General features: G+C 46.6%; 1 protein-coding gene across 1 annotated transcript; it reads left to right on the top strand.

Annotated features, from left to right (window-relative positions):
* The first annotated feature begins 348 nt into the window (after nt 1-348).
* On the top strand, nt 349-12,581 carry glg1a (golgi glycoprotein 1a). Its single transcript, XM_057051970.1, has 25 exons — nt 349-719; nt 1,518-1,547; nt 1,915-2,001; nt 2,080-2,295; nt 2,418-2,621; nt 3,308-3,379; nt 3,550-3,736; nt 3,987-4,192; nt 4,367-4,488; nt 4,551-4,652; nt 4,722-4,875; nt 5,350-5,574; nt 5,694-5,756; nt 6,197-6,310; nt 6,538-6,626; nt 6,739-6,856; nt 8,158-8,250; nt 8,654-8,791; nt 8,870-8,993; nt 9,065-9,207; nt 9,313-9,414; nt 9,611-9,718; nt 9,930-10,050; nt 10,125-10,231; nt 10,372-12,581. The coding sequence occupies exons 1-25, from the start codon at nt 387-389 to the stop codon at nt 10,537-10,539; spliced, it is 3,426 nt and encodes a 1,141-aa protein (XP_056907950.1). The 5' UTR covers nt 349-386; the 3' UTR covers nt 10,540-12,581.
* Nucleotides 12,582-12,757: the final 176 nt, after the last annotated feature.

The following is a 12,757-nucleotide window of genomic DNA, read 5'->3' as shown; positions in this document are numbered from 1 at the left end:
CATCAATCTTAGAAAAATGTGATTATGAAGCATAAACTTGAAGAGTTTTCAGACGTGGCGGCTGGTGGCGGTGTTACCAAAAAACATGGTTCACTATTGTTGGCGCTGCTTTTATGGCCAGATCGTAATATGTCCACAAATGTAAAGATGGGATAGATAGGGTGACGTGAAATGTTGCGACAGGTAAATGTGATTTTAGTTATTGCCTATTTCATCTATTATTGTTATCATGTTTTTAAAATAAAAATAACTTGAAATTCTGATGACAGTCTGTACGGTGTTGAGTGAGTGCGTTCATTTTCCATTTTTTTTAAATGGCCAACTTTATTGATTTTTTTTTCCCGAGTGTCCATGAATGTAGCAGCAGGCTGACTCGCTTCGTAAAGATGGCGGACTGTATACGTGTTCCACTGCTCCTGCTTTTGATGTGCATCTTATCGTTTTTGCATCTAATTCGAGGAGAAATTGGCATTGTTGCCAAGCTTGCTGCTGAACCCGAAAACTCACAAAATCCAGTCGGAGGACCGGGGTGGGCTCTGGAGAACGCAGCAGTGGCTGAGAAGAAACTCGGGGTAGCGGCCTCTCCGCCTCGGAGGCGCTCTACCGGCTGGAAGTTGGCTGAGGAAGCGGTGTGCAGGGAAGATGTTACCCGGCTTTGCCCCAAACACTCCTGGACCAACAACCTCTCGGTGCTGGAGTGTCTACAAGACAGGAAAGAGGTTAAATAAGTGGATGGAGTCTGTGGTCGGGGCATGGAATGTAGGGTGTGCCTGTGTTCGACCATCGTTAGCTGCTACCGCTGCAAGCCGCTAGCCAGAGAGAACGCTCCGCTGACAGCCGGATATTCACCAATATATTCTTTTTGCTAAATAGTTAAAGGTTCTATTTAGTGTTTCACTACGTTGAATTCCCATTTAGACCAGCCATGATCTATTCCCCGATTTGGCCTGACGCGGTACCGTTCAGATGGATGACTGTTCCCTTGCTGTTGTGGACCTCTTTAGCTTTTCTAAACGCTGGTATAGTGAATAATGAATAATAATAGTAATAATAATAAACGTGTGCTGCAGATTGAAAGCGACAACCTGAAATCTCGCCTCCTCGAGAGGAGTTAATGCTGAGATGTGTGGATCAACTATTTATGAAATCCTCACACTCACGAATAAACACCTAATTGCATCAAACAGCTGTCCACCTTCAAACGAGAGTCCAAAAGGTTTATGATATATGTGATAACTAGAAACTGGGGCGGCGAACATGTTACCGACATGCTAGTCTGAGTGCTAACAGTTGTAGCCTGTCATGCTAGCACGCATCTCTCTCTCTCTCTCACTTCTAACTTTCTTCGAATTTAATCGTTCAGCTGCTCTTCTTAAACCATAACATCGTTGGTGGATCCAATGGTTGTTACTGCCTAAATGCTTCAGCGTGTGTTTGAGACCAATATGTGTGTATTAATGTTTGTGTGTGTGACCTGTGTGTGTGTATTTGACCCCGTCTTTCTGTTGTTTTTCAAGGAAACAGAGATCTCCACTGAATGTAACCACGTGAGTAACAACTGGTGTTTACTGTAGAAACATTCTGCAAAACTTTAAGATGCATTCTTTGCCATTTATTCGTTGCCCTCTCGGTGCTGGTTGACTAGTAAGAGGTTATTTTAAAATGGAGCCTGTCATAACTTCACATAATTGAGACTGAAAATACAAGAACAAGGTTTGAGGTCCTGGGAGGTCAGATCGGTTGCAGCGCCCCCTGGTGACACAATTGATGTGAAGCTCTTAATACGTTCTGATAATTGAGTCCAAAACAGTTTAGTGACAGCAACAGTAGCTTCTGCTGACAGTCCACCAGGGAGGACAAGAGGGTCCGTCCCACACGGGTGAACCTTCATTAGTCCATCTTCTCTCTCTAAAGCTGCTGTGGAACTACAAACTGAACCTGACCACCGACCCAAAATTTGAATCTGTGGCCGTGGAGGTTTGCAAGTCTACCATCTCTGAGGTGATGACAGTTTTGCTGCTCTTTGGATTGCTGGAACTCAATAACCTGACCTGGCCTGACTTCCTGTCCCATGTGCAGGTTAAAGAATGTGCTGCTGAGGAGCTGGGGAAGGGTTACCTCATGTCCTGCCTGGTGGATCACCGTGGCAACATCAGTGACTACGAGTGCAGGAAGTACATTACCAAGATGACCGGCATCGTCTTCAGCGATTACCGGCTCATCTGTGGCTTCATGGACAACTGCCGTGAAGACATCAACACTCTCCTCTGTGGCAGCGTCAACACTGGGGAGAAGGTCAGAGTTGACCTCTGACCTTCTCCCCAGTGTTGACAACACAATGTTCCTGACTGACTGCTCAGATGTGTAAAAGGAACCATCTTCAGGTGAAGGACTGGAAATGTGACATTTGTGTGCAGGACGTCCACTCTCAGGGTGAGGTCATCGCGTGTCTGGAGAAGGGTTTGGTTCGTGAGGCTGAGCAGCAGCTGGGGGCGCACGCCATCAGAGATCAGTGCAAGAAAGCCATCATGAGAGTGGCAGAGCTGTCTTCAGATGACTTCCACCTGGACCGTTACCTCTACTTCTCCTGCCGGGAGGACCGGGAACGCTTCTGTGAAAATGTGTGTTTTTCATCAATCCACCTACAACATGATTCAATTGTTCCTAAAGGGTCCACTCTTGCCTATACTCAGCCGTCTTATATCCTGATTTTCACCCTCCCCCCAAGGACGGCAAACCCCTATGTCCTCTAAGATTTTCATGTGGTCTGAGGGGTGTTAAATTGTGGATTTGTCCTGCTAATCGAGGATTGTAAATGTGTGGGTAGACTCCCAAGTCAGGACTTAAACGTCAACTATGAGGAGGAACACGAGTTTGAAGATGTGAGCTGACTGAGAGGTGAGGGTGTTGGCACCACCTCCAGGGTTTCCACCTGTCTTTTAGTTTGATAACAATCCCCAGACTGGCACCAGTGTGTCCTCTGTGTTGTCTGTTGTGTTTGCTGGTTGCTGCTACGTCTCTTCGTTTTCTTAGAGCAGGTGCAATCATGCATGATCTCTGTCTTGGAGGATGAGACTCTAAGCTGGCGTGGGACATAATCTTAATGTGTGATGTGCTGCATTGATGATAGCTGAGTACATCACACACTGTAGCATCCAGACTGTCCAGTGCCTGATGTTTCAGCTTAGTGCCGGGTCTCTAAGATTTAGATCATGGTCACCTGTGGATCCTGCTTAAGGCATCTTTGGAAAGCACCTTTCCTGTCCTGATGTCACAGTTAAGAGCTACTCCTGCTTTTGTGTTTCAGGTTCTGGCTGGGGAGGGGCGAGTATACAAATGTCTCTTCAATCATAAGTTTGAGGAGGCAATGTCCGAGCGCGTAAGTCCTGGGTCCTGTCCCAAGAGGAATTAAAATCTTTTTTGTCCTTGTTACGAACATAAATGAAGTTGCACTGCACCCCAGTTTTGTTCCCTTAGTGTTTAATACGTAGCCTGTAGAGACGAGTGCAGCCTGTCCTCCAGTGTGGTGCTGATGGTTTTTGTGTCCAGTGTCGCGAGGCGCTGACTACTAGGCAGAAGCTCATCGCTCAGGACTACAAGGTGAGCTACTCCCTGGCTCGATCTTGCAAGTCGGACCTGAGGAAGTACCGCTGCAATGCTGAGAACAACATGCCGCGTGCTCGAGAAGCCCGTCTGTCCTACCTGCTGCTCTGCCTGGAGTCCGCAGTACATCGAGGTAATGGCACCCTCTGGTTAAGGGAGCCGGTGGGTTGATTAGCTTTGTATGTTAGCATTCAAGACACACTAGCAATAACAGGCTTCTGTCCTGGTAATTAGCTCTGATACACGTTAGCTTATCTGACAGTGATCAGCGAAGGTGGTGGTGAAATGGCACTTTTTAATTTTACATTTTTTGATTTATCCATAAAAACAGCTGGTTCTTTCTGGATGGTTTCCATGTCAACTTTTTAAAATCCCTGTTTCAGGACGTGTGGTCAGTGGCGAGTGTCAGGGCGAGATGATGGACTACCGGCGGATGCTGATGGAGGATTTCTCTCTGAGCCCGGAGATTGTGCTGCACTGCCGCAGCGAGATCGAGGGCCACTGTTCTGGTCTGCACCGCAAAGGAAGAACGCTGCACTGCCTGATGAGGGTCAGCCGAGGAGACATTGACGCCAACTGTCAAATGGCGGTAAGACGGCATGGACGAAAAGACCCAGGAGTAAGTGGTAATGGCTGGAAAGTATCCAACTACAGAACTTCTGGGCCTGGTGCTGGTGTTGCTTTAGGATGAAGCTGGACTGAATAACTTTATTTTAGAGCTGAGAAAATTGTTTGTCTCCAGTTGACACCATTTTGTCCTTAGGTCCAGACCTTGATTCAGGAAGCCGACCCAGGGGCCGACTACCGCATTGACCGGGCTCTCAGCGAGGCTTGTGAGTCTGTCATCCAGACCGCCTGCAAACACATCCGCACCGGAGACCCCATGTGAGTCCCGCTGACTCTGCTTGTGTGGTCATGAAGAGAGACTAACGTGTGTCTGTGTTCAGGATCCTGTCCTGTCTAATGGAACATCTGTACACTGACAAGATGGTGGAGGACTGTGAACACCGCCTGCTGGAACTGCAGTATTTTATCGCCAGAGACTGGAAGTGAGTCTGTAGCTATAGTCAGTCCGCCATGAAAATGAGCTCATTGACACAGTTGACTGGTGCTTTCAGGTTGGACCCGATCCTGTATAAGAAATGTCAGGGCGATGCCTCTCGGCTGTGCCACACCCATGGTTGGAATGAGACCAGTGAAATGATGCCACCCGGTGCCATTTTCTCCTGCCTGTACCGCCATGCCTACCGCTCTGTGGAGCAGGGACGACGGGTGAGTGGGACCATTTCCTGTTTGCTATGAGGATGTGGCGACTTCCTCCTTCCAAGGTCAGTGTGGAGGAGCGTGATGACAGTGATGAAGGAGAAATTTGAGGATGACAACGAGGATCTGGAATGATACTCTCTGATTGTGGGCCAATATTGATCCATTACCAATGAACAGCTTTGATCAATTTGTAAACTTGATCCTATTCGCACTCACAACAGTAAACATTTCTAGATCTTAGAGGGTATTGACTTCCAATCGTAGAGGGAGCACTTGAATGCCCCACGAGGGTGCAGTGGTTCAGAGCCTTGCATCACGTTAAACAATCATCCTGGAAGTCAAAGTTCTTTCTTAGCCGGCTTTTCTTTTATGTTCTGGGAGGCTCGGCGACAATTATTTCGCTATTTCTTGTACATTCTATCTGGATCTGGTCTTGTGGTCTTTGCTAGTGTGCCGGTCTGACCCAGCCTTCTCCTGCAGCTCTCAAGAGACTGTAAGGTGGAGGTGCAGAGGATCCTCCATCAGAGGGCCCTGGATGTGAAGTTGGATCCGGAGCTCCAGAGACGCTGCATGACCGACCTTGGGAAGTGGTGCAGCGAGAAGACGGAGGCGGGCCAGGAGCTGGAGTGTCTGCAGGATCACCTGGAAGATCTGGTGCCGGACTGTCGAGAGGTGGTAGGAAACCTGACTGAGCTGGAGTCTGAGGTAAAAATGAGCAGAAAGTGACCATGAACGCGTGAGAGAAAAGGGACACGTGAATATTTGTGGGTTAGTTCCTGAGCAGCGACCTGTGGTGAGGACACGCGTGTCTCTTCTGTCATCAGGATATTCAGATGGAGGCACTGCTCATGAGGGCCTGTGAACCTGTCATCCAGGGGCACTGCCACGTGAGTCTGATGCTGCTGCTACCTGCACACACATACACACACTCACACACACACACACAGATGCTCATACAGATATACACACACAGATGCTCATCAATCAAATCAATCTTTATTTATATAGCGTCTTATACAATCAAAACTGTTTCAAGGCGCTTTCCAGAATCCCAGGGCCTGACCCTAGACAAGCAACAGTGGCAAGGAAAAATACAGATATGCACACACAGATGCTCATACGGATATACACACACATGCACAGACACTCTCACACACACATACACGCACAGATACATACTCACACACAGACATTCAAATACACACACACACAGATACACAGAGATACGCGCACTGAGTTGTCACATAGCCTGTCTCTGTTGCAGATTCTAAAATATGAGAGCAATCATATAAAATCCATAATGTGTGTGTGCATGTGGGATCTGTAGGAGGTAGCTGATAATCAGATTGACAGTGGTGACCTCATGGACTGTCTGGTTCAGAACAAACATCAGAAGGAGATGAATGACAAGTGTGTGGTTGGAGTGACGCACTTCCAGCTGGTGAGTAAACAGTCCTCCATGTGTCATGAGCACATTTTTGTTGTTGATAATTGGACTACCTTTGGTTTTCTAACATCAAGCTGACAGAACACTCATGGTTATGTGTCCTGTTCTCAATCAGCCATTCATCAGTTGTAAAATACAGACTGAGATGCTAGTTAGGGGTGTCAATGCTAATCTGAGGGATTCATTGCTGAAGGAGGTCCTCTCCTCTCAACTCTTTCCAGATTCAGATTAAAGATTTTCGTTTCTCCTACAAATTCAAGACAGCCTGCAAGGAAGATGTTCTCAAGTTGTGTCCCAACATCAAGAAGAAGTAAGTAAAAGTGTCAAAAGAACCATACAAGGGAAAAAAAATTTGAGACCCTGTGATGTTTAAAGTCCTTGAGGAGAAACCAGTGTGTAACATGGTGTCTAATGTGTGTTAGGGTGGATGTGGTGATGTGCCTCAGCACCATGGTGAGAAACGACACCCTGCAGGAGGTCAAAGAGCAGCGCGTGTCCCTCAAATGTCGTAAACAGCTGCGAGTGGAGGAGGTAGAGATGGTAAGTTTGCTCTGCAAACATCCCAACTGCTGCACAAGATCTAACATTTAGTGGCCTCTAGTGGCGAACACAGTGATCGCAGGGCTGCTATCATGAGTGTGGGATCAACAAAGTGGTTTCAACCACAGCGAGATGGTTCCATAAAGCCCCTTTCACACCACACTAAAATAGCACATTGCCCCAGGTTGTTGATTTGAAGGCTCATTCAACCCAGGAAATTAGCAGGACGACGTGGCTCGCCTACAATATGAAAGGCATCAAAGGTAGTCCTGTTAAATTAGCCCATGATGTTGACGTTCCTGCCTGTCCTGTTGTGATTGAGCCACTGGACATTCTGTCCACAGAGACTGGTCTCATCTCAGAGTCTTAGCTACTCCACCTTTAATGGGAGCTCACAGCTGAAGTCCGTCCTGCTGAGGGAACCCCACCCATGGGAGATTGTTGATCACAGCTTTTGTAGCCATACCACACAGCTTTTCATGGTTCATGGCAGCCAACAGACAAGATCAGCAGATCCACCATCTCCTCAGCTTCTGCGGAGAAGAGATTCATCACCAGATTGCAGCTGCTGTGCTGCTCCCTGTTATTGATACTGCAAGTTATTGACACTCTGAGTGGCCCTATTAACACTGTTGCTAATGAAGCTACAGCCACTCAGCACTGGCTAAACCTCCTGAGCAGATCCAACTCTCAGCTAGCTGCATCAGTGCTGTCCTCTGTGCCTTCCACTGCTGTCAGGAGTTTAAGACACACACATTATTTGCTGACAGAAATTTATTTTCAAAGACAAATTCTTCAGGAGTTACTCCTTCTCTTAGCAGCCTGATCACTGCAGCCATAAATTAGACAAACAAGCCAAGTGTCCTCTGTTCCCATCTTTCCAGATTAGCCCCAAAGTGCAACATCCTTCTCTAAATGAACACTTGGACACTGTCCAATTTGTGCTGATCTTGCAAGTGTTGCAAAAGGGACAAAATGTTAAAGTAGGAAATGACAACAAGGCTGACCATGGACTCCCTGACGTTCATGCTGTCCGTTGTCCGGCTCTCAGTGTCCCAGCACAGATAAAGGTGGAATGATGACCTTGTTGACGTGATGGCATATGAGAGGGAGGGAGTAAGCAACCACGCCCCTCTCAGCGAGGAGGGTTAGACCGCTCTGAGCATGGAGTGGAGCGGGTCAAGACGCATCGACGCACTCATTTCAGTGTTTCAGCAGTAACAGTTGCACACTTGTACAAGATTTTAGATTTTCAAATGTGGCTGAACGCTGAATGCCTGTGTGTTTGTATGAATGTGCAGTCAGAAGACATCAGACTGGATCCTGAACTGTACGACTCCTGTAGGCAGGACATCAGCAGGCTGTGTCAGAATGTGGCCTTTGGCAACGCTCAGGTCAGCATTCACACATACCCACACTCACACACTGTGATTTCTTAAAATCTTTTACACATGTCGACAAACCAACTGTTTTCAAAGGGTGTTCCCATTGGCTTTGATGTGGATGTATAAAGGACTTCAGGCGTATTTCTTGTATATCGTATATCTTTACTGGAAAGTCTTGTGACAGGGTTTTTTTGTTTTGAAGAAGGAGCACTGCCAGATCAACTGTGAAAGTTCCTTTGGTGGTTCCTCAGCTGTGGTCTGGAAATGTTTTGAAACACACTCGCTGCTGTTGTTGTCCTTGAACATTGTCACTTCCTGTTTCATCAGATGGTCCCACCATTGTTCCCTCACATCTGTGTGAGAGTCGAACCCGTGTTCGTGAAGCGACAGCTTGATGACTTTGTCTTTGTAGGTCATCGAGTGTTTGAAGGAGAGCAAAAAACAGCTGACTCAGCGCTGTCACCAGCGGATTTTCAAGCTGCAGGAGGTGGAGATGGCCGACCCTGAGCTGGACTACCAGCTGATGAAAGTCTGTAAACCCATGATCAGGGTAGGCAGCGCCATCTGTGGGATCGTTGGTGTGGGCATCCTCACCATTGTCTTTAACAAAGTGTCTTTGTGTTGTCAGCGTTTTTGCACTGAGTCAGAGGGGAAGAACGTCCTTCAGTGTCTGAAGCAGAACAAGAACAGTGAACTGATGGACCCTAAATGCAAGCAGATGATCACCAAGAGACAGATCACCCAGAATACAGGTATCAGAAGCCAGAAGGAGAACAGAAGCTTGGAGCTGTTGGCACTCTAGACTAAGTCTTTGTCTCCGCAGACTACCGGCTCAATCCGGTGCTGAGGAAGGCCTGTAAGGCTGATATTCCAAAGTTCTGCCAGCACATCCTGACCAAGGCCGCCTCTGACAGTGAATTGGAAGGTCAGGTCATCTCCTGCCTGAAGCTCAAATACGCCGACCAGGTCAGACCTCTAATTTCAGAACTCGGAGCAGAAGCTCCCAGAGCTTCATTCTGCTTCTGTTTGATTTTTGCTGGGCCCTTCTGAGCGTATTTGTTCGTGTTCCAGCGTTTGTCTCCTGATTGTGAGGATCAGATTCGGGTCATCCTGCAGGAGTCAGCATTGGATTACAGGCTGGATCCACAGTTGCAGATCCAGTGCACACATGAGGTGTGTGTCTTCAGCCTGGAATTCTCGTGCATCCAGATAAGCCCTCATCCTTGACTGCATGTAATGTGTCAGGATGACCAGAAGGAGGAGGTCCAACTGACTGTGGAATAAAATTCTTCATAGTGTTTGAGTAATACATTAAGCGTGTGTGTGTGTCTGTGTGTGTGTGTGTGTGTGTGTCTGTGTGTGTGTGTAGATTTCCAGGTTGTGTGCAGAGGAAGCTGCTGCTCAGGAGCAGACGGGGCAGGTCGAGGAGTGTTTGAAAGTGAACCTATTGAAGATCAAACAGGAAGGGTGCAAGAAGGTAAAGAAAGCCAACCCTGTAAATTTACCACATTAAAAACCTTCCTAAGAAATGAAAGAAACTGCAACCTTTTTTGTTTAAACCATATATAAACTATCAACAAGCCATCACAAGTTGATACAATGGTTTAGCTCAGAACTGAACTTTAAGGTTGAGCTAAAGGGCTGATTTGAGCGACTAACATGCTAATGGCTCTGGTTCTCCGGCACAGGAGGTCCTAAACATGCTGAAAGAGAGTAAAGCAGACATTTTTGTGGACCCTGTCCTCCACACAGCCTGTGCTCTGGACATCAAACATCAGTGTGCTGCCATCCCACCTGGAAAAGGACGGCGTGAGTCTAGAATCCATTTTGGCTGCTGTCAGTGTGTTTCAGACCTCATGGTGTCATGTCTGTCCATCTCACAGAGATGTCCTGTCTGATGGAGGCGCTGCAGGACAAACGCGTACGCCTGCAGCCAGAGTGCAAAAAGAGACTTCAGGATCGCATCGACATGTGGAGCTACGCTGCTAAGGTTTGTCGACCTCAGGCTTGACCTCTAAAGGCTGTTTGTGCTGTTATTGTAGTAGCATAAGCAGGAGTAGCATTAGTGGAAGTTACATCACTTGGTCTGACTTGGATATGGGCTCACACCACCGTCTCCTCACCTTGCAGGTGGCTCCGGCGGAGGGGTTTTCTGACCTCGCCATGCAGGTGATGACATCACCCTCAAAGAACTACATCCTGACTGTGATTGGAGCCGGCGTTGCATTGCTTTTCCTGATGGGACTCTTCTGTGGAAGGTTCACCAAGCGTGTCACACAAGAGCTGAAGGACAGGTAGGGGAGGCTGGACGACACACCCCTAGGTGAATGGCCACGGTAGAAAGGAAAAATGAACCATCACCTCTGGAATTTCCACCCTATGACACTCTGCTTCAGTCCTGTTCCTCCCTCCAAGCAGCACAAGGCTAATTTTCCCCACAATTATTTTGGAATCCGGAACCATCTGCTTCAAAGTTAGATCAAACATGACCCTCACGGTCAGACTGAGGCCACACCTACTCCTATATTTTTGTCTCCACTGAGCGTCCTTCTGTCCTGAAGTACTATTCCTGCACCATTTATGTCCTCCTTCCTCCCCTTTCTGTGGGGGGGTTAGGTCAAAGGTTACAAGGGGGTGGAGTCAGGAAGGTAAATCAAATGATTGTACATGTGTAGAAATGAGATGGGAAATTCTCATGTCTAGGGTGGTTTGCTGACTCAGTATTTTAATGGTGTGTGTGACAGAGGGACTGAGAGACAGTGTGCATCTCTGCTACCACTTTCTTTAAGTTTATGTGGCTCTGGATATTTGTGCGTCTGTGACATTTAGTGCCATGCGACTGTAAGGTGGGCTTGGCCATCTGCCCCTCCCTCTGCTGGTCAGCCGTCTGAGTCAAAGTTCTTGTGGTTCGTCTGTCATTAAATGGTAGACCAGGCAACTTTCTCAATTGCAGTCATGCCGTAAACATCCCACGCCCACATCAGCGCTCCAGCAGAGGCCCAGACGTGGTCCTTGGGATGGTGGGGCCAGTTTGTTGCTGTGCGGGAGTGTTTTCCCAGTGGTGAACTGGTGTTGATTGGTACAAGAACAAATGGAAAAAATAAAGAAATTAAACATTTCAGTAATTGTACAGATGTGAACGTTTGTGTGAGAATGATACTGGAATTGTTGCACATTTTCATCTTTATTTTATTTCTCTAAATATGTATTTTGGTTGTTTCCTTATTTATTTGTGTACTGATGTTTTTTTTCTATGGTTTGAATGTTGCCTTTTTAATCACGCGCCTTCTTCCAGTGTGGGGGCGGGATTGTCCCGGAAGTATCTGAATTAAAAAACAGTTGCTGTAATTTGATTATGTAGTTTTCCTGACAGTTTAGGGTGGAGTTAAGTGTTAGCTTGATGAAGCCATTGCTAGAGAAAATTAAAAACTTCGAAAGTAAATTAAAACTCTAAGATGATAACTGTATTTTTACGGTCTTTGTGTAAAAAAACAGTCAGAAGGTATTTTTAACTTTGCAAACATGACATCAATGTTCAGTCATCTGTCCTGCGGCCTCAGGTGTTCTGCTTCACTCTATAAACATTTTTAATTTCGTGTTAATGTGTTTAAGCCCCACGCACCAGCTCCTTTTACACTAATCAAATGGCACTGTTAGGTTCAAAACTTTGCATGTGACCTTTTTTTTTTTTTTTAAATCTTTTCTATTTGTCAAGTTGGACAATTGTTGACAATCTTTGCTGAATCAGCCGAAAAGATCAGAGGTCATGTTCCCGATGTGATCCATCTGATTGGCCTAATTTTCAGAACCAGATTAGTCAGATGATGGTTTTAAACCCAGATTCCGAAGTCGAGTGGGCGGCCACCAGCTCAGCATGAGCGGTGGTCTGTTGTGATTTCCCCCCCCCAATAATTATGTCAAATTTCCCATCCAGATGAGACATCAGAGAGAAGTTTATTATTTCTATTGTCTTTGTGCCAACAGTCGCACATGTGCATCATCACCTGGATGTGTAATTAGCTTGCCATGGTGACCCCACCCTCCTGATTACATCATTTGCCTTTACTTTGTTCTGATGTGTGCCTCCTCCCCCAGAGATCCTGCTCTACCACAATCCCAAAAATCCCCTGCAGCACAGGTGCGTTGTGGGCATGTGAAATGTGTGTGTATTGAAGTGTGCCCCCCCCCCCCCAACATGTCAGATTAACGGTTGGTGATCTTTTTTAATGATGTTTTGTATTTGTGGCTCCTCACGGTTTGTTTTTTTAGTTTTCTTTTTGATGCTCTGTACAGATACAAATTGGACAGTTTAATAAGAATAAAGTCTGCAAAGTTTCTAATCTGCTGGTTTCATTTCAAACTCTTAAAATAGTTTGACAACCTCAAAATATTAAATCTGCTCATGAGAGACGCTAAACAGCAGGGAGGTGTGTGTGTGTTGTGTCTGCTCTGAGGACAGTTTTAGACGATCCCGCAGTTCTGTGAAATTCTTCACTCCTGACGGACCAAAACATTT

This window comes from Takifugu flavidus, chromosome 13 (genome assembly GCF_003711565.1).
Source record: "Takifugu flavidus isolate HTHZ2018 chromosome 13, ASM371156v2, whole genome shotgun sequence".
Classification (NCBI taxonomy): domain Eukaryota; kingdom Metazoa; phylum Chordata; class Actinopteri; order Tetraodontiformes; family Tetraodontidae; genus Takifugu; species Takifugu flavidus.
The sequence above is the reverse complement of the archived record's forward strand: the minus strand, read 5'-3'. Positions and strand labels throughout refer to the sequence as shown.